This window comes from Solanum dulcamara, chromosome 9 (assembly GCF_947179165.1).
Source record: "Solanum dulcamara chromosome 9, daSolDulc1.2, whole genome shotgun sequence".
Lineage (NCBI taxonomy): Eukaryota > Viridiplantae > Streptophyta > Magnoliopsida > Solanales > Solanaceae > Solanum > Solanum dulcamara.
The window spans coordinates 72,380,740-72,403,269 of NC_077245.1; the positions used below are offsets into that span (position 1 = coordinate 72,380,740).

At 32.5% G+C, this 22,530-nt stretch overlaps 1 protein-coding gene across 2 annotated transcripts; it reads left to right on the plus strand.

Moving 5' to 3' along the window:
- The first annotated feature begins 8,190 nt into the window (after positions 1-8,190).
- LOC129903294 (abscisic-aldehyde oxidase-like) lies at positions 8,191-21,616 on the plus strand. 2 transcript variants are annotated; one of them, XM_055978803.1, is made up of 11 exons: positions 8,191-8,294; positions 9,038-9,200; positions 13,695-15,374; positions 16,052-16,311; positions 16,426-16,635; positions 16,850-17,068; positions 18,442-19,404; positions 19,677-19,766; positions 20,164-20,262; positions 20,428-20,617; positions 21,066-21,616. In XM_055978803.1, exons 2-11 carry the CDS (start codon positions 9,053-9,055, stop codon positions 21,287-21,289), a joined length of 4,083 nt encoding a protein of 1,360 aa, XP_055834778.1. In that variant the 5' UTR covers positions 8,191-8,294; positions 9,038-9,052; the 3' UTR covers positions 21,290-21,616. The 2 variants fall into 2 exon arrangements, with proteins under 2 accessions (XP_055834778.1, XP_055834779.1); XM_055978804.1 differs by having other exon boundaries at positions 8,197-8,294; positions 9,041-9,200.
- The last annotated feature ends 914 nt before the right edge of the window (positions 21,617-22,530 follow it).

Sequence of the window (22,530 nt, forward strand, 5' to 3'; positions counted from 1 at the left end):
AAAGTCTTGTTCTTTTACTTATAATTATGAGCAGCTAAGCTCACAACTAGGGTTGTGGGAACCATGATGACTTAATTAAATAGGCAAGATGTAGGATTGCTATTCGTGATTTGTTTTTGCATGTATTGTGATTTCTTTATTTAAAAGTCTTTCTTAGTGAGTGCACACATTAAGAATTTTCCCATATTCATTGTTTTCCCGGGAGAGAGGTAGTAATTAGGAAAATAATATCACAATAGTAATTCGAAGAGTCTGACTTCGAAAGAAGGGATAAACTTCATCTAAGTTACTTAAGACCAAAAAGAGATAGTACTTTGAGATCTAGAGCGAGGCTTAGTAAAGCATACATTCTAAGACCAAGATGAGATGAATGGGATACGTCTAAGAAGAACCGGGTGGTGAATTAGATGTTACCTAACTCGCTAGATTTTGCATGCAACGCATTGAACGATATCATGACTACAAATTGTCTATTAAGTTACATGTCATGGGGAACACAATCCTAGCTAAATTCTCATAGTGTTCACAACGTAATTTTTAGTTACTTTGCTAAAACATCATTAAGTGATTATCAAGTTAAACAACAAAATCCCCCATTTTACTTTATGCATCTTTATTTTTTGGGAAGTAAAAACTACAATTGAATATTGATAGCTAATAGAACTTGTTTCAACCTATTCCCTATGGGTTCGACCTCGACTCTTAGTTGGGTAAAATATACTGCTAACAATCGTCTATATCTCTTTTGAGAGGTGTACTTGAAAGTTATCGTGAGCCTAATGCTCAAAAAAGAAGTTCAGCCCTCTGGTGCAATTATTTTTGCGATCCTTGGTCGCTTAAGCGATGGCCGCTTTTGCGACCAAGGTGTCTCTTTAGCGAAGGCCATCCCTGGGACGGGGGTCGCTTAAGCGACCAGCCTATCACTTAAGCGGTGGTCGCTTTTGCGACAAGGATGTCGCTTTAGAGACAAGCGCCTCTGGGTGGGGTTCGCTTTTGTGAACTTCTCTTCGTTTAAGTGAACATTTCTTGGCTTTTGCGATAATCGCTGGGATTTAATTCCCATTCTTCCTCTTTTTCTCAAAATAATATCCATTGTTGAAGAGAGATCGAACCAAGGTGATTTCTCCCATTTCTTGACTGAATAACGTGATTCAAAGGTATTTACCTTCCATTTCCTTTTCCTAACTTGGTCCTAGTCTCAAATTCATGATTTATTTCCGTTCTTGACCTCAAATCCCTTGATTTCTAGTCTTCAAAGAATGGTATTTGAACTATTTGAGGTTTGAATTGAACTCCATTTTTTCCCAATGTTTGGGTATGTAATCCTTATTTCAAGAAGAACATTATGATGGTTTTGTTTCATAATTCTATAACGTCAATTTGAGGGTCAATTTTTGACCCATTTTCAATCCAAATTTTGTAATTGTAATATGGGTATCATTAGATTTGTTTTGACTTGCTCGTTCTATTTTTGATAGCTTGACAGCAATTCGAGGTTCTTCGGAAAGGAAAATCACCCGTTTAAAGGTTTGAGTGCAGTTTCGGCCTCGAGGTAGGTTATGGCTTATCTTTTTAGAGTTGGCCTAGTTGGTTATGTATATATTTGAGTAGTTTGATGGTTAGAATGGTATTAGGAATATGTTATAGGTATGTTTGATCCTTAGTAAGATTCATTGGGCATTTCCAGGTATTTAGCATAGTGTTTTAGCCTCCGATCCTTAGTTTAGGGTGACTATTGGCTTGATTGATTAGATCCTTATACTGCTCCTATGTGGTATGAAGCTTAGCTTGTATGCATTTTTTTGTTACATTTGGGTTGTGTGCCCTTTTTGTGCTATGATGCGGTTTATTTCCCATTTTGATTGAACTGTTGGGCCTAAGCCCATGAGCTTGGATTGCTAGGTTAGTACCTTTGAGCTGTGGTGGGTGCATTACCTAGTTATATGGGTGAGTTGGATAGTTTTGAAATATTGATTGGGTTGTATTGGTGCATAAGCATAATCATGGCATTCTTACATCTAATTTCTGAAAATAAATGGGGTTTGAGCTATTTTTGAGATATACTACACTTTTCTATGGATTTGAGCTCCTAGGGAGCGAGATAACATTTTTTGACTGATTTTACCGATGGAAACTGGGTCTTTTGAGGAAAGTACACTTTTCACCTGATAATGCATATGATGATGAGCTCTGGAGGCCACAAATTAAATTTCGGGTTTTACTCTTCTGATAAGCTGAGGTGGGGCTCTACAGTTGTCTTAGGGGTCCGCAGGACAGTCGGTGAGACAACTCCAGAAATTTTTGCATTCATTCTGCATTGGTTACATACGCATTGCACTTGGTTTTGCGTGAGTTATGGATTGTGTGGCAGTTGTTGTGGTAACTTGATTCTTGTTTTATACTTGTTCGCGGTTTGGGTTGCTTTTAACTTCTATTTAGACCCTGTTATAACTTTCTTGTTGCTTATATATATATATATGATCTTTCTGAGCTCGGTCGGCCTATGATGCCTACTGAGTACCCCATATTTTGTTACTCATACTACATTTCTACATCTTTTCTGATGCAGCTCCTAGTACGATCCACATTCCCTGAGAGTTGGATCTCCCTTGGCTATCACCGAATTGGATCGTGATGAGCTCGTGGCATCTAAGACTTGTTGTTTTCCCTCTTTTGTACTGACTTATGTTTTGCATTTTGCTTAGTCAGTTCTCTTGTATATATGGCCTTTCTGTAGGTGATACTAGATCCAGGGATTTGGGCTTGTGTTAGTTTGTCTTCCTGGTCACTTTCAGGCCTCTTTTGTATATTTTGTATTGAACTACAGGTTTATGATATAGCCCATTTCTTATATATTATTCCTGGCATCCTTTATTATTATCATTATACTTAAATTGTGGTCTTCCGCAAATTTGTGTCCTTAGGTTTAGGCTTGCCTACTTGATGGGTTGTAGTAGGCCATCATGGCCCGATTTTGAATCGTGATAGTATGGGTATGAAAACCCTAAAACCACACAAAAAGAGCAATATAGGGCACAACAAGGAAATCAAGCAACTGCAATCAATATCTGGATCCTCGACTCTGGTTGACCTGTGGAAGCATAGAACGGATCGTGACATAAAGCTTGTGTTTTAAAATTGAAGTATTTGGACACCACAAATCAATTTTCCAGATTCTTGGTTTTTCTTTGATATTCTTCAAACATGTTCTTGCATATGGTCACATAAATGCACAATATGGTCAACAGCTATAATTATTTATTTGTTAATTATTGTGATATTCTTGAAATAAATATCACTATTTTATTTGTTGACCTAATTTTAAATTATTTTTTGAAAATAAAGTTAATAAAATAACTATAAATCACAATAATTAACAATCTAAAAAATAATAACACAAAATCTAATATAACAAGAAAAAATAAATATATAATTTTTGCACACTATAAAAAATTTAACGATAATTTTAATTAGTATAAAAATAATAATTTTATGAAAATAATTTAAATTATTTTAGTAGAATGTGGAAAATAAGACAAAGATATTTAAAGAAAAAAATAAAATATAATTTTGATTTATGTAAATTAAATATATTTTTCTTCAACACTAACTTGATTAATTCAATCGAATAAATAAAAAATGTAAACTAAAACTAAATACATATTAATTAGGAAATAAGAATTGGGGTCGGCTAGGTGGGCAGAATGAATAAGGGGGAGGGGGGCACAATTTAATGTAAGTTGCAAGGGTCCCTACTTTCCATGGTGCTCTGCGCTTTGCAAAGCCTCATGCGTGTTTACCCTTTTGATTTCATCTAAAAAAAAATTGCCTTTTTGAATTTTTTGCAAAAAAATTGTTCTCCAAAAAGGAGGGGACTTTAATTTTAATACACAATATATGAAAATATCACAAATTCATAAGACACTCAGTCATCTTTGAGTTCAATACTCATGTAAACTAAGATAAAGATCACATTCCATCAGTTAGAACTTGTATTTTTTTTATTTATAATTTATTTCAACTTAGCACGTACTTAAAAAATATTATACTAATCAATAAAGAATATTTGCACGTGAGCAGAAACTAATTCAGATAAAAGTAAGTGAAGGCAGCTTTCGTGATAAAAAAATTAACATGAAACAAATAAATAAATTCAAATACTCTTTGAAAAAGGAAGAGATTTTTTTAAATTTTATTTTGATTTTTTAAAGATATTCATCCCACGTTTTTAATGAACAAAGATTTTCAGTCCAATAATTGAGCTTATGATCACAAGTCACAACCAATTCCATGAGTTGTGGTGTGGAATGATAAGGAGATCACAAGTCACAATCAATTCCATGAGCTGTGGTGTGGAATGACAACTCAAAAGATAAGGAGGTCTGATGTGTGAGACCTTATTTCTTTATTTTTAATTAGATATTTTAGCTTTAAAATTGGAAATTGATTTTTTTTTTATAGAAAGTATTTTTTATTTTAAATGTAATGAGAATTTAAATTAATCGAACTAATAATATTGAATTTCGTAAACAGGTATGGACAGGATGTGATTTCTTCATTTTTATGATCTTTCGATTGGAGTGACTTTGTAGGATATAAAATTTAAATAGAGAGACTTTATTGATATAAAAATATATTAAAGTGATTTTTCTACATTAAATCAAAGGTCCCTAGGCAAGAAGTGAAAAAAATTACATGAAATTGATATTAAATGTTTATCAAATGACAGTTGGAAACTCAAATGTAAGAACATTGAATAAACAATGGAAAATAAAAAATATTCAATGAATTGAAAAGATTGCAGTAAGTTTACAGATTGTATAATTACATTTTTGCATTTAAGTGTTCTTAAAATAATGCTTAATTAAAGAACAAAATAATCGTTCAATTTTTGAAAGTTTTATAAGATGTCTGCGCTATATAAGCAAAAAAACTTATTCTAAAAATATTTATATATAATCTAGACAAAATATTAAAAGAGGTGGAGGTGGGGTGGAGATTGGGGTTTGTGCCTTGTGGAGATGGGGTTTGTGGGAGTGGGAATGAAAAGAAAAAACTAATATGAAATGTCATTTATGAAATTAGTTTTCTCTCAAAAGCAATGGCGAAATCAGAAATTTCTCGTTCAGGACATTCAAAAACTTAATATGTATGTATAAAAATATTTTTTAATCTATATATACAATATAATAATCTCTATACAAGATATAATCTTTCAATTAATGGTGTTTAATTGACCACCCTTTATTCTATGTAGCTCGGCCAATGCTCGAAAGTTATTTTTCTCATGAAATTTATTTTTAAAATATTTTTTGAAAAAAATTGGTCAATTCGAACATTAAAATAATTTTTCTTTATACTAAACACACTCATAATCTTATGATTTTTCACTTTCTTACCTTTTAATTTATAATATTTATGATATGATAGAGACTTTTCAACTTTATAACATGGTATAATGAATGAAGGAGACGATAGCTTCATATCAACCCCACCCTATGTGAAAACCAATTATTCAAAACTTTAATGATCAAATTTATTTAAAAAGAAATAAGAAATTAGAGATGGACAAAATTTTGTAGCTAAACAACAAAAATCTCATATGAATCTCATTTAGTTATAGATTAGCGATGGATTATATGAAAATTCAATTAGCTAAGAGCTATTTAGTGATAATTTAGCTAAGGACTACCAATAAATTTCGTAACTAATTTCATATTTTCTAGTAGTATTGAAAGTTTAATGAAGTCTGAGGAAATCTATTACAAGTTTACTTTAATATTTTTACACTTAGTTTGTTTTAATATGTTTATCTTACTTTACTCTATTATTCATTTTAAAAATAATGTCTTTTTCAAATAATATTTTGATACATTAAATATATCTTTAATTTAAGATAATAATTTTTTTTTAATTCAATGTCAAATGAAACTCAGTCAAACAAATTGAAACAGAAGCAAGAATATCTTTAAAGAAAGTTAAAACAAAGAAAAAGTCAAATTTAAATATAAACATACAGCTATATGTCTGACTGTTTTTCTAACAAAATAACTATAAAAAAATCATTTATAATCATTTATAATGGATCATCGGTTTTCTAGTTAATTAGATAAAAGTAAAAAAGAAATAAAAAATAAGAAAGAAGAAATAAATACAAAAAATGGATAAAATAATCAGAGCGAGAGAAAAGTTGTGCATTTACCCCAATTTTTATTTCCATGATATGTTGTTATATTGTAATGCTAAAAAATAGAGTTCCTATCTAAAAATATACTGGGTAGGCGTTTGGCCATTAGATAAAATCAGCGTTTGGACATGCGATTTTATGTTGAATTCATCTCATGATTTCATATGATGAGATGAAATTCCAAATTCATCAAAAATCATGATTTGGGAATTTCAAATTATGATATGAGATTTTTTAAATATAAAAACTGACCCACAAGTTTATATTTTATAAAAATAACCCATATTTAATTTATGGGTCAAAATCATCCCTTCCCCTCCCCCCCCCCCCCCCAAAGTTTGGTTTAAAAATCAAATTACCCCCCCCCCCCCAAACTTTTAACAATAATCATTTTCCCCTCTTTATCCCATGAAATGTGTATTTTGTCCTTAATTTTCTATCTTCCACCATTTATTTATACAAATAAAAATAATAGGTAATATCATAGCTTTTAAATGTATTTCAAAAATAATACAAAATTTTAATAAAAATAAAGGTATATCCTATAAAAATAATTAAAAGATTATCTATTTATATGATAAGTAATTTTTTATTTTTTAATTTAAAAAATACTTCATTATTGACAAACAAAAATCGTTTATCTATTCAAACATTTAAAAATAAGAGAGAATTGAAACATGCATTTATATACATTAACATATTAAATGCATGTAATATTAAAATAATAATCATAAATAATAACATAAATTTTAATGACAAACTGATAAAAAAATTATTCTGCTTATAATTTTAATGTACTTAAATAAAAATCTATAAATACTTAGACTAAGAAAGATAAATAGTATACATTAGAGTTTTGATTATTATTAAAATATTCACTTTTTACTCTACTCATTTATTTCATTATAGAACGTCAATAATTTATATATATTCAATTAGGATTTTTTTACTTTAGTTTTTTCGAATAGAAAAAATATTTTTTTTTAATAGAAAATTTGTTAGCTAGAATAAAAAAATCATGATTTTGAAGAAGGAAAAAAAAGACGAAGGTTGATAATACAAAGGGTAAAATAGGCACTTTGAAAAATTAATTAGGATAAAGGGGGGGAAATGATTATTGTTGTGAAGTTGGGGGGAGTTTGATTTTTAAACCAAACTTGGGGGGGGGGGGGGGGGGATGATTTTGACCCTTTAATTTATATATATCAACTAGCCATTTGTTTCATATATCAATAAAATTTATAATTCATATCATTACTTTTAAAACCATTTATATATCATATAACGATTATTCTCTCCAATATAAAATTTATTTTTACTTCAAATCAATTCTTAGTTTAACATTTATATTCACCAAATTCATTATTATTTTTATCAAATTTATTACTACTTCATTCAAATCAATGTTAATAATAATAATAATTAAAAAAAATTCATCATTATATTGAGTGGAGAAGATTAATCACTATAATCTATGTCATTAATTGCAAAAAATAATTTTCTTAGCTACTAACAACTTGAACACTATAACTTATGTTCAAATTTTATTTTTTAATTGAATTAATTAAGGTTTAATCAATAAATGTCTTTTTTTAGAATAACTTTGTGATAATGTATATTGCGATTTTATAAACTTTTGTTTATTTGGTAAGATTGTATAAATAATTGAAACAATTTTGATAGTTTTACAACTTATGAAATTTTTATGTTTATGAGAAAACATACAACATAAAAAGTCTAAATCATATATCCAAATTAACAAAATTTTAACTTTATCTTATAATTTCATATCCATGTCCAAACGAGCCCTAAATATCTTTCGAACACACAATATTTGACTTTCAAATAAAATAAAAGCGCTCCTGTAAAGCACATGTTAAGCACAAAGAATATTTCAATTTTATCTATAAATCATAACATGTAAAGCACGTGTTATGATTATGATTGTGACGTGAGTGGTTTAAATTGATTAAATCTTTCTCAGTCATCCACATTAGAACTTGTATAAAACATCATGCATAAGATAGTTGCTCTTTCTTGCAGTTGTGATATTTTTCAGCTCATTAGGTAGAAAAAAAGTTGAAAAAGATAAGATTTTTGATAAAGGGTATGTGTCAAAGTTAATTGCTTCAGTGTTTCAGCTAGCCAATAATTTTTGATTCAAGAAGGTTTTGTGTTAAAAAAGTCATGTTTTTGGACAACCAATACAATTCAAGATTCTTGTTTTTGTTGAGTTTTAAAGGAGTGAATGAAAAATAAAAAGTTGTGACCTTTACAGAAGGTTGTGTCTTTTCTAAAGGGTTATGATCGTTTCGAAAGGTTGTGACTTTTCGAAAGGTTGTGACTTTTCCAAAATGTTGCGACTTTTTTGAAGAGTTGCGACTTTTGTGAAATGTTGTAACTTTTCTGATAAGGCACAATAAGCACATGTTCATAATACCCTTTGTTGTCTATAAATAGAGGTTTTTGAACATCGAATTTCTTCCTTTTTTACATATATTTTCTTATAAACAAAGTTGAGTCTTTGTGTGATTTTGTTGCTGGCTTTTGAGTTCACTGAAATTATTGAAGTGTAAGGTACCACTATTTCTTTAATAGTTTATCTATTTTATCTTAGAAGAAAATAATTCATAACCTCGGGTACAATGAAGAGATTAAATTCCTTAAGGACACACAGTGAATTCTGTGAACTCAAATATTGTTTTTTATTTTCATCTTTATTATTTCTGATTTGCTGACTTTGATACAGGAATAACCGTTTCTTCTTTCACTTCTGATATTTTTCAACTAGAAAGTAGAAAAAAGACAACATTTTTTATTAAGGAGCTAACCAAAGAATTTTGATTTAAGGAGGCTATTGTATTAATGGAGGAAAGACAGAAAAAGGGGAATTTGGTGTTTGCAGTTAATGGAGAGAGGTTTGAGCTGCCATGTGTTGATCCTTCTACAACTTTGCTTCAATTCTTGCGCTCTGAGACTTGTTTCAAGAGTCCTAAGCTTGGTTGTGGTGAAGGTAATACTTCTCTTTTCTTTCACCATTCTGTTACATGTATATGAATGTTTTTTTTTTGAATAACCGTGGTGTTCAAGCCCGTTTGTGTGTCTCGACTAGTTTCAGGGGTACCTTGTTATCTCCCACTATGCCATCAACACAGCATTGAGTAATTCTGTCCGTCAAGGCTTGGAGAAATAGGAAGAAATATCTAGTGTGTTATATCTCATTTTAATTCGAGGTCAAATGGTGTACAACATATTGGCAATTCCTAAAATATTTAACTTAGGGAGTCGCCACCTAATTATTTTTAAAGGTAAATTAGGATACCTATATAAATTCACTAATGTAATACTAAAAATAAACTCCAATTAGTGGTTTACTTAACTTATGTGATTCTAGGTAAGAGTTTTAGTTATCCTAAAGGGAAGGGGTTAAGCATCTTTTAAGATTCGTTAAAAACGACCAAACTTAGGTTAATTAATAGAGGACTATAAAATATATTATTTTTAAAAAATTAGGAAAATATTAATATTTATCATAACTTTTTTTTTTTAATTTTTTTTTTTAAAAAGTTAAATTGGTTAAGACTTGATTTTTCTAATAAGTCAAAGAGCTTGAGAGAATGCATATAACTTATTGGATCTTTGCTTTTGAAAACAGATGGCAAATCGAATATATTTGAATTTTTTTTTTCCATAAAACTAGTTAGAAAAGAGTTTCTTAAAACTAAAGAGGTCAAATTTTCAGCAATATATCATATGCATTTTTGCCTAAAAAATATTTTTTGTCCACTTAAAGGTTGTATTTCATCTTCAAATCGACTTGTTTAAGGTTTTCCAAAAGAGTTGCGTTTTTAACTTTAAGCATGTCAATGTTTTTAATACTAAAAAAAAAATCTGCATTTAAGTGTGCTAAAAAATGGTGTATCTTCATTCAAAATCAATTTTTTGATATTTAAATTGCTTCACTTTAAAGCTCTCAAAAATTATATTTTTAACATCAAAAATCTGTTTCTCGGAGTTGTTTTTTTTTAAAAAAAACATTATAGTTTAAAAGCTAATAATTTATCAAAAATAAATTAAAAAGCAGATATATATCTACCTGAAAAAAAAGTTCACATTCTTATGCTTTCAAAATTAAAAGAAGTAAGTTAAGTAAATAAAACACAACTAAAAGCATCATTCCGAATGAATATACTAAACCCAATATCTAAAGGATGGATAGACGAGTTACTACATCTTACTATCGTTCTTAGTTGGGTTTGTACAAATTCAAACACAAATAAAAGCAAGCATAAATATAAGTGCAAAAATATGTAAAACATTAACCAAGGGATAACAACATATGTATGTATGAAATAAAAATATAAATCTTTGAAGTGAAGAGGAAGTGATGGATTTCTTCTTCTTTTTTTTTGGAGTGAGCAAATCACTATAGACTCGAGCCAAAATGCGTATATTGATCGCTTCTCTGATTTGGACAGAGATGGAGTCAATTAACTTTAGAAGATATTGAGTAAGAATACATCTAGACAAGTAAAGTCACCACAAATAACGATTTTGAATACAAAAATAAAAAATAACAATAAAATAAAAATATATGCAAGCATTGGAGAAGATACCCATTTCGTGTTTAACGACTTTAGAACCAACTCAACACAGTTATCATTTACACATAAGATAAACCTCAAGTTTCATCACGTTTAAACCACAATAAAATTACTTCTTAAAGGTTTTGAAAGAGGCATGCCAAAATAAAAGAACTTAACAGAAAACTTATACATATATATATCTATACTAAAAAGAAACAGGAAGCTGTATGCTTTAAACATCACATTTTTTGTGGTTTTAGTAGTAATATAGAGGGAAGTTATATGCACTGTCTTTGCAATCATGACTTTATATTTTATGAGAGAAAAACACATGATTAATAGGTTTTTTTAATTATTATTATTATACAGAAATGCATCAGCTGAAGCTTTGTTATCATAGACAGACAAGAAGTTAATATCAATTTGGAACCAAAACTGATTCATGTAGTATTTAATCATAAACTAAAATCATTCTTTAAATTCGAGCTTTAAAACGTCAGGCCCTAAGAATTTTAGCCCTTTTTTTTTTTTACATTGCCGTACTAACAGGACAAGAAAAAAAAAAGCTACAAACTTACACTTCTATAGTTAAATGCCAAACTAACAAAACATTAAAAAACGACAAATTTACATTTCTATAGGATAGGGATAAAGAATGAAGCCACATAGCATGCCTATGGTCAATTATTTACTTATATTTTTTTTTTAGATAAAAACATATAATCTACATAATATTTCTAACTAAGCAATATGCATACATGAACTAAAACTTTCTTATCAAATAAAGCTACCAAATGACCATCAACTTAGGATGCAGGGGGGAAATAAACAAATAAATTGGCTTCCTACAAATATGTAATCCAAACATGAAATCATTCTTCGAGTTCGTGATGTTTAACACAAGAAGGGAACACAATTTCAAATCTTAAGCACAAAGCACAAATACATTTTTATCATAAGAAATGGACGGATGAATAAAATAATAGGGAATGGACAGATGAATAAAATAATACGAAATGGATGGATAAATAAAATAATACAGAGTGGACAGATAAATAAAATAATACAGAATGGGCGGATGAATAAAATAATACGGAATGACAGATGAATAAATTAATACGGAATGACAGATGAATAAAATAATACGAAATGAGTGGATAAATAAAATAATACGAAATGGGAAGATGAATAAAATAATACGGAATGGGCAGATGAATAAAATAATACGGAATGAGCAGAAAAATAAAATAATACAGAATGGGCGGATGAATAAAATAATACGGAATGGACGAAAAAATAAACTAATACGGAATGAGCAGATGAATAAAATAATATGAAATAATTTTTTTTTTTTTTTTATTATTATTATTTTTTATTGCCTTTTTGGACTGGTTTGAGAATAATTTTAGAGTTTGTTGGTGTGTTGCACGCGTGAAGGGAACAAATGGGTTATGGGAAATTGCGGTGGCAGGGTCGATAGGTTGAGGGAATTGGAATTGGGTAGGTGTATATCATATATAATATTGCTGGGAAATTGTTGAGTTGTGTTGTGTTGGTATCAGAATTGAGAATTTTTGTAAAGTGTAGGAATTGAGGGAATTATTTAATGATTTTAGTATAGTGGGGGAATGGGTGTCACGATCCGAATCCAGGTGTGATGACACTCATCTCAACCCATCGAGATAAGTCAGCCTAAAACTCAACGAAAAGTAAATGCGGAAGTAATTGAGATAAAGCAAGGTTTAACTTAGTCAAAAACAAATAAATAATCTCAAAATCTCCCAAAACTGGTTGTCAGGTGTACAAGCCACTAATACATTCCCGAAATACGAAAGAGAATACAATCACAATGTCTTTGTCTCTAGAATAGGACTAAAACATAATAAAAGAGTAAGAGGTGTCCGCTAGATGGATGTAACAGCTACCTCAACACTCGAGATGATAGCCTCAGACGTGGTAGAGAACACTAAGAGATCAAGAAGGTCCGGGCTCACAACCTACACAAGTGTAGAAGCAAGGGGTGAGTACCAAACAACACGGTACTCAACAAGTGGATAACTAAAACTAAGCAAAGTTCAATAAATACAAGTATTCCTATCTTCCCAACCGAACCTCCTTAAATACAACTTGCATAAAACCAGCCCAACTCTCCACTTGTATAATAATAACAGTAATACAGTCCACGAATACTCATCAATAGTCTCATCGATGAATCATATCAAGTCAAGTTCAGCATATACAGAGCAATAAAGGGGTAAACACGAATTCACAAATATCAACAAAATGCGATGAAATACAATGAGATGATGCATGTCTGTCCTATCGGTACACATCCGCTAAATTATAGTCCGAAACCCATGGGGGACATTTCTGTCCATGTAACCTGCCACAGAACGTGTGACCCGTCCCCTCAACATATATATCTTGCCACGGAGCGTGTGGCCCGACCCCTTTTGTTTCATATCATGTTCATATAATTCACGATATGTCCTTTCTTTTCATCTAGTCTAAATCTTAAGAGTTAAGGCAACTAATCAATATAGCTGTTAGGGCAGGTTAGACTCTCATGTTGGTTGGGGAATGAATGGTGGTTAGGCTCAAGTGTCATATCTTCACAATAGCAAAAATGGAGTCTTAAGGTTTCACCATATGTAATTGATTTACATACTAAGCTAACTTCTGCAGCTTCCGAGTGTGGTATTACTTTTGTGGTACAATGAAGTAAAATGACTAGCTTTTATAGTTTTTCAATGTTAAATACATGTTAAATGACATATCATATTCCTTGTTTGCTGACTTCATTTAGACTATGAAATAGTGCTTCATTAGTCTTCTAGAGGGGTATATCTCTTCGTCGTCCGTCTATAATCTGATTAAGTATTTGGGTTCAGAAGGAACATAACTTATTTGTATGGTTACAGGTGGTTGTGGGGCTTGCGTTGTTTTGATCTCAAAGTATGATCCGAAGCTTAAAAAGGTGGAAGATTTTAGCGTGAGTTCGTGCCTTACACTTCTTTGCAGTTTAAATGGTTGTGCAATTACTACAAGTGAAGGCCTTGGGAACACCAGAGATGGTTTTCACTCTATTCATGAAAGGTTTGCCGGTTTCCATGCTTCTCAATGCGGCTTTTGCACTCCTGGCCTGTGCATGTCACTTTTCTCAGCTCTTGTCAACGCCGATAAAGGAAACAAACCCGATCCTCCACCAGGATTTTCTAGGCTTACTTCATCTGAAGCTGAAAAGTCCATAGCAGGACATCTTTGTCGGTGCACCGGCTACCGGCCCATTGCTGATGCCTGCAAGACTTTTGCTGCTGATATTGATATAGAGGATTTGGGGTTCAATTCTTTTTGGAAAAAGGGAGATTCCAAGGAAATGAAAATAAGTAAATTACCTCCCTATGATCCAACCAAGAATTTCAGTACATATCCTGAGTTCTTGAAAAGTGAATCCGACACGAATTTGGACTCCTCAAGGTACCCTTGGTACAGTCCTGTTTCCATTAAGGAGCTATGGAGCTTGTTGAACTTCAATGTGACGGTAAATGGTGCGAGCTTTAAACTCGTCGTTGGAAATACAGGCACAGGTTATTATAAGGAAACTCAGAGATATGATCATTATGTTGATCTCAGGCACATTCCTGAACTCTCAATCATCAAAAGAGATCAGATGGGTATTGAAGTCGGAGCAACTGTGACTATCTCTAAATTCATTTCAGTCTTGAAAGAGGAAAGTAATATCAATTTTGGTTCATATGGGAAGTTGGTGTCCCAAAAATTGGCTGACCACATGGAGAAGATTGCTTCACCATTTGTCAGAAACTCTGCTAGTGTGGGAGGAAATTTGGTTATGGCACAGAAGAATGGTTTTCCTTCGGATATCGCTACATTACTTCTCGGGCTTTGTGCTACTGTTAGCTTGATGACCAGTCATGGACTTGAAAACCTCACATGGGAGGAGTTATTATCGAGACCACCGCTGGACTCAAAAACTGTTCTTCTAAGTGTTTGCATCCCATTCAAGAATGATCAAAGTTCTCTCCAAACTCATTCTAGATTTTTGTTTGAAACTTATCGAGCTGCTCCACGACCTTACGGGAATGCATTAGCATATGTAAATGCTGCGTTCCAGGCTGATGTTTCTCACTCCAAGAATGGCGTCCTGATAAACAATATCCATTTGGCGTTTGGTGCTTATGGAACAAAACATGCAATAAGGGCTAAAAAGGTAGAAGAATGTCTAGCTGGGAAAATGTTAAGCGTACATGTTTTGTATGAAGCACTTAAATTAGTCAAACTAGCGGTGGTACCGGAAGATGGCACTTTACACCCTGAGTACAGATCAAGCTTGGCCGTCAGTTATGTTTTTGAGTTTCTTTATCCCTTAACTGATGTTCATTCTTCTATTTTTCGTGGTTTACTTGACGGAATTAATGACATCTCAGCTGAGGAAGTTTCGGAAAGTAGTACTGATGGTTGCGTTAGTCAGGGGAGAGAACAAACACTACTATCTTCTTCTAAGCAGATCGTGGAGTTTAGTACGGAGTACTCTCCAGTAGGTGAACCGTTGAAGAAGATTGGAGCTGCCATGCAAGCTTCTGGTTTGTTATCACCTTTTTATATTTTGTTTCATCTTGTGCATGTTAAGTCCAAAATTTCATACCAATTTTTCCTGGCCTCGAGTGCTGGCCTTTTGACATTAAGGCAGTTATGTTGTTTGGACTTTTCAAAAATGTTGACAGGTACGTTTCAGATCCGACAGGGGTGGAAAACATTTTTGAAGTGTCTGAGCAACATAGTTATATTGAAACTGATAACTGATATTTAAAGTGAAAATATACACTACTAAAGTAACAGCAAGTACAGGAGGAAAAATCTTTTCTAGGAGATATGAGATTGAGGAAATAGTTTACTTTGTCTCAGCTTGGATAAAACATTGTGTTGGGATTCATTTGACACCTCTGGTACAACTATAGTCTCATTGTTACCATTCTTTGGTGTTAATGCATACTCAGCAGAACTTATATTGTATTTTGGTTATAAATTTCCTCATCAGTTTTTCCTCCTCTTGCCTCCCTAGTCACTTATGTTCCATTGGAGACAAGGCTTGAGCTTCCGTTCAGTATATTTCTAGACCAATTGTTCACTCTTCTCCTTTTTTGTTGTCCTTATTGTCATGTATTCCTCTTGCCATGTTTATTTTTTAAAGACAAAATAGTTTATCTGTGTCTGCAACATTCCGAACTTCAGGTGTGCTGGTTTATGTAATATTTTTCAGGTGAAGCTGTTTATGTAGATGACATTCCTTCACCACCAAACTGCTTGCATGGAGCCTTTATCTACAGTACAAAACCATTAGCTGGTGTCAAGGGAATTCAGCTCGAGCCTAATCAATTAACCGATGGAGTCACCACCATAATTACTTATAAAGATATTCCAACAGGAGGAGCAAATGCAGGAGCTGTTACACCGTTTGGCTCCGAGCCCTTATTTGCAGATGATCTCTCCCGATGTGCTGGCGACAGAATTGCATTTGTGGTGAGCACTTCAAGTTTCCTTCTGCTGAGATTGGTTTTATGAAACATTAATTTCTCATACACTTTAATCCAAAAAAATTCGAACTTTTTTCCTTGTGTTGTTGAAACACCATAGGTTGCTGACAGTCAGAGGTCTGCTGATGTGGCTGCCCAAACGGCCCTCGTTGAATACGACACTACAAATATAGATTCGGCCATTTTAACTGTTGAGGAAGCTGTTGAGAAATCTAGCTTTATCCAGATCCCGCCATCGTATTATCCAGAACAGATTGGTGATTTCTCGAAAGGAATGGCTGAAGCTGATCAAAAAATTATCTCTGCTGAGGTACCTTTGTTTTCTCTACTGTTCACATTTGTTTTGTGTTTTTCGGATTCTCCAAAAATATTGTCGTACCCATATTGGATAACTATTTTTGGAGAATTCGACACACCTGATGGCATTTTTGAAGAGGATGAGAACATAGCATTGTTTCAATGGTTTCTTAAATTTGATTCCTGGATGGTGATGTATTGCTAAAAGTTCAAACATAATTTTCCAGTTAAGATTCGGTTCCGAGTACCATTTTTATATAGAGACACAGACAGCCCTCGCAATTCCAGATGAAGACAACTGCATGGTTGTTTATACTTCAAGCCAAGCCCCTGAGTACGCGCAGCGTGTGATTGCCAGTTGTCTTGGTGTTCCCGAACACAACATCCGCGTAATTACAAGAAGGCTTGGAGGTGCCTTTGGGGGCAAGTTTATCAGAGCAATGCCTGTGAGTATTTGAAAAACAAATCATCATCATATCATCATATATTACTAAAAGGGAACAAAAAAAGTACCCCTATAAAGTTGAATTATTACAATAATACCATTAATATACATATTATATTATATTATATTATATTATTATTATTATTGCTATTATTATTATTATTAAATAGTAAATTCATTTTAATTTCAACATTGAATGTTGTTTCAGTTAATGTTACAAAAGAAATATTTAATTAATTAAATATAAATAGTAATCATATCATCTTGCTCTTTTAAAAACTAATTACTTATATTTTTAATTTTTCCCATTTTTGTATTAGTTTTAATTTCTCTTCTTCAATTTACTTAACACAATGAAGTAATTAAGACAAAAGAATCATATTAATTCAGTAATTAACTTCATTTGACTAATTAAATGCAAGATGAGATTCATCTCATTGACGGAAAAAAAATTGATACATAGAGAACACTAGCAGTCACTTTGGTAACTTTTCTACTCCTTTTTAAAAAAAAAAAGGAATTTGGGACGACGGATGAAAAAACAGCATATAAGTAACCATTACAATCTATTTATTTATTTCTTTTATTTGCTTTTAATATTCATTTTCATAACTCATATCTAATTACTTATTCAATTGTTATTTTTAATATCTGTAACTCTCATGCCTTTCATATTCATAACCTCCAAATATTTAATTTAAAACTTTAAGAAATCTTTTGATATTTTTTAATTTTTATCTATATAAATTCATCTTCTTTGTTTCATGAGACCCCTACCCAAGATTATCATTTTCCTTCTATAGTTAAAGTAATGAAGAGCTTGTATTATTATCGTACTACTTTTTTCATGCTTTAGCTTGAATTGATGAAGATGACTCTTGAATTTTTATTGGTTATGGGAGAAGGCGTTGACAAGAACTCGAAAAATTATGTATTGATTTTGTATCTCTTTTTTCATCTATATTGTTATGATTAAAGTCTTAAGAAGAATGTGAATGTTGTATTTTTTTCTTCTTTGTTTTTTTTTTTTGTTATTTCTCTCTATTACACATCTTTGATTTAATTTTCTATGAATTTCTAATTGTCGTAAGTCTATATTTTTATTGAGCTCAAATTAGATATTTGTGAATTCATTGGAAGTTTCCTAACTACTACTAAAGTTAAAAATTTACGGTTGCTTAAAAGGAATTAAGTTTAAACATTAAAATACGTCTCTCAGTTGGTATTTCGTATCATACTTTTAAAGATTAATTTATAATTATTGTATTTTATTACTCATTACATACATATAATTTCATATAGTTTTAATCATTCTAAAGAATCTATAACAACAATTCTCTGACACTGATGTTAAAGTTTAATGTATAATTTTAGGTTTCCACAGCTTGTGCACTAGCAGCATACAAGTTAAGAAGACCTGTCAGGATATATGTCAACCGGAATAGTGACATGATAATGACAGGAGGACGACACCCGATGAAAGTAACATACAGTGTAGGATTCAAGTCGAGCGGAAAGATCACAGCATTACATCTTGATATATTGATAAATGCTGGGATCACAGTTGATATGAGCCCAATCATGCCATCATATCTGATTAACACACTAAAAAAATATGATTGGGGTGCCTTATCTTTTGATATAAAACTATGTAAGACAAATCTCACCAGCAAAACGATCATGCGGGGCCCTGGGGAGGTGCAAGGATCTTATATTGCCGAAGCTATAATAGAGCACGTCGCAAGTTTACTGTCTATGGAGGTGGACTTGGTCAGAAATAAAAATGTTCATACATTTGAAAGCCTTAATTTATACTATGACAACATTGTAGAAGAAGGAGAATATACATTGCCTAGTATCATGGATAAGTTGGCAGTGTCGTCGAGCTTTTTCCAACGAAGCAAGATGATAGAACAGTTCAACCAGAAAAACACATGGAAGAAAAGGGGTATTTCTAGAGTTCCAATTGTGTACAATGGTGCGCAACGACCGACCCCAGGAAAAGTCAGTATTCTCCAAGATGGATCAATTGTTGTGGAGGTTGGAGGGGTTGAAGTTGGCCAAGGGCTATGGACAAAGGTTAGACAGATGACAGCCTATGCTCTCGGTTTAATCGAAAGTAGTTGGGCCGAAGACCTTGTGGAGAAAGTACGAGTCATACAAGCAGACACCTTAAGTGTAGTGCAAGGTGGGGTGACGAATGGAAGCACTACATCAGAATCAAGCTGTGCAGCTGTTAGACTTTGCTGTAATGTTTTGGTTGAAAGACTGACCCCTCTGAAGAAACAGTTGCACGAAAATAATGGTTCTGTTGATTGGCCAACGCTGATTCTCCAGGTTTGTTTTCGACATTTCAACACTGCAAGTAACACTTCTCACGGTCAGTCACTTTCAGTTTGCTGGATTGGTTTTTGAAATCACACTGATTTTGTATACTTAAGATGTTCTCGTTGCAAGAGGTGCCTTAGCATCAATGATTACCTTGTTCTTATAAATATTTCGCCTCGTTCAAACAGAACTCGTGATGCCAAAGATGCTAAATTTGAATTAGTCATGAAGATAAAATGCTGTAGAGTCATATTTTGAAATCATTTTTTCTTCTTTTGCAGGCACAAATGCAATCAATAAACTTAGCAGCAAATTCTTATTATGTGCCAGAATTTTTGAAATATTTGACCTTCGGCGCTGCTGTCAGTGAGGTAAACTTGTTGCTCCTGTCAGTTTTTCTTGTTCCCTGCTTAAGATTTTGCGACCCGCTGCTGAATTTATATTCCAATTCCAAGAGCTTGGATCGAATCAGTATATCGGAATATCAATACTGATCTGATCAAGCTCTCTTATTGAGAATGCTCCTATATTATGTGTTGAAGAGGAATTGAACATCCACTCTCTTAAGCATGAGATTTTGAGTCTCGTGTGTCTACCATTTTACCACCAAGATATCTTGAAAGTTAATTTGAAAGCTAATCGTATGCAATGATTATCAATTTTCAATATATATGAGTACACAACACTTGGCAGGAAACTCCAATTGTGGACCATTTTGCAACCAATATATCTTCATATGGATAACTAACAGTAGAACTCTTTTTTCAGGTGGAGATAGATGTTCTGACTGGAGAGACTACCATTTTGCAGTCGGATATTATTTACGACGGTGGACAGAGCTTGAATCCAGCTGTTGATTTGGGACAGGTTCTTCCCTTCATCGCAGATTTTAGATTTTGTAACTAGAATTTGCTTATACGATTAAGAGATGCATCATGCACTCGAACTGCCATCCAAACTTCAGAACTATCTGATTCTTGATCACAAGATTGTTCATAATTGTGATGATTATTTTTCTTTTCCTTGCTGCAGATTGAAGGGGGTTTCATACAAGGAATCGGACTTTTCATGCACGAAGAATATCTTACAAACGAAGATGGGTTAATGGTCTCAAATAGTACTTGGACGTACAAGATCCCGACTATTGACAACATACCCCAGAATTTCAATGTTCATCTCGTAAACAGTGGACATCACGAAAAACGTGTTCTCTCGTCCAAAAGTAAAACTCTTTCTTCATTTCCTTTCGCTTTCCCTTGTGTCAAAAAAGTTCTCCAAGTTCTTTGCTTGTTCCTCTATAACCATGAGCGTCATGAAAAGTTTTTAAACACATTCTTCACTTGGTTTAGTGGAAAATATTGCAAACCTGTTTCAAGTGATCTTAAAACACCAATGGTATGAATCATTCAATCTCACTTTGGATCAACACGGTACATGTATATTCATTCATTCACAGGATCTAGAATTCAATCAATGAGTTCATAGGAACGCAATAACTTTTATCAAGACTTTGTATAGATATATAGAAAAATCCACAAAATATCTATAAATAGTTGTTTGTGAACTTTGTTATTATTGTATACTAACTTGAGCTCAATGCAGGAACATATAAACTTCAAATTCTGAATCTGTCTTCAGTTCATACAAATTATAAAATTACTTTTTTGCAGCATCTGGTGAAGCACCGCTGTTTCTGGCATCTTCGGTCCATTGTGCAACAAGAGCAGCCATTAAAGCAGCACGTGAACAACTCAAACGTTGGGACAAGCTCGACGGGTCTGTTTCAGAATTCTATCTAGATGTCCCTGCAATATTACCCGTTGTGAAGACACAGTGTGGCCTGGATTATGCAGAGAAGTTCTTAGAAACTTTGCTGGCTCAGAAACCTTACTAAAGGTACATCAACATGTTTCAAATGATACTAAACTATGTTGGTCGCACTCTCCAAAACTGTTGTCGTGCCCGTATTGATTCCTCTAAAAATACACTACTTTTTGAAGACCGGACATACACCTAGAAGCATTTTTCAAGAGTCATAATCATGTCTACTACATCTTTAATACTCACCAAATGTGTACTTTTGTATGACTAAAGAGCTATATATATGGTCTTAGTCATATAATAAGGTGATTTATTTCTTTCAAAATGTTGATACAGACATTTAAACATTTCATAACATTTGTGTTGCTATAATAATAAAAGATCACTTTATTTTTCTAAACTTTGTTGGAAATTTTCTCAATAAGGCCCTGAAGTATCTCCTTTGTTAATGGCTTCTCATAGCATTCATCAAGGCCAGCTTCCATAAATTCTTTGTGATATTCTTCACTGTCATATGGAGTTGTTATTCCCACAATCATGATAGTAATTCCCATGGATAAAGTATGTTGTTTGGATTCGTTAGAAAATACGAGTGTGTTTCGGATCTTACAAAAAAAATATGCATTCTTGAAAGGACCCAATGTGAGTGTGACAATATTTTTGAAGGGTTCAAGCGACAGTATTACTAGTTTAACCAAATGCCCGTGTGTTACACATATATGTAGAGTTATGTCATATAATTTTTTAATTAATTAATTTTTTGACACGTGTGTGGCACGTGCATACTGAGTCATGTTGAAAATTTTCAAAGTTTATTTTTCTAATTTTGATTTTAGCCCCCACCCCCACCCCTCCTCCTCTCCTTCTCCCCAGGGGCGGATATGAGGGGAAGGGGTGTATAAGAAGAAGTCAGTATAGTACTATGAAAATTTGTCTTCTTTCAAGAAAGAAAATATATGATGGGAATGTTATAATGTTATTGTTAGAATGTATGCTTCCACCAGAACAGTTGGGATCGAGAACTTTATCAGAAATTAGTGGAGAAACTTAAGGAACAGAAAGATAAAATAGACACAAGATTTTTACGTTGAAACTCCTTGCTCAAGGGAGAAAAATCACGATCTATCCCACATGATTTCAGTTCAAAATTTCACTAGAACAACTGAGCCAAAGATTCAGATTACAAGCTATTATAATCTAGGAATTGTACTCACAGTTCCTCTTCACTCCTTGTAACAATTCAGTTACAGATTTGAAGCAATAACTCTACTGCTTCCTAAATCACTAACCTCCTAGATGATTTAGAGTTCAGGT

What these genes read in the sequence shown, in the direction of transcription:
- LOC129903294 (XM_055978803.1), top strand. Translation starts at nt 9,053, where the DNA reads ATGGAGGAAAGACAGAAAAAGGGGAATTTGGTGTTTGCAGTTAATGGA. An exon ending in AGCTGCCATGCAAGCTTCTG is followed by an intron (nt 15,375 to 16,051) that starts GTTTGTTATCAC and finishes AATATTTTTCAG; the next exon opens with GTGAAGCTGTTTATGTAGAT. An exon ending in GGCCAACGCTGATTCTCCAG is followed by an intron (nt 19,405 to 19,676) that starts GTTTGTTTTCGA and finishes CTTCTTTTGCAG; the next exon opens with GCACAAATGCAATCAATAAA.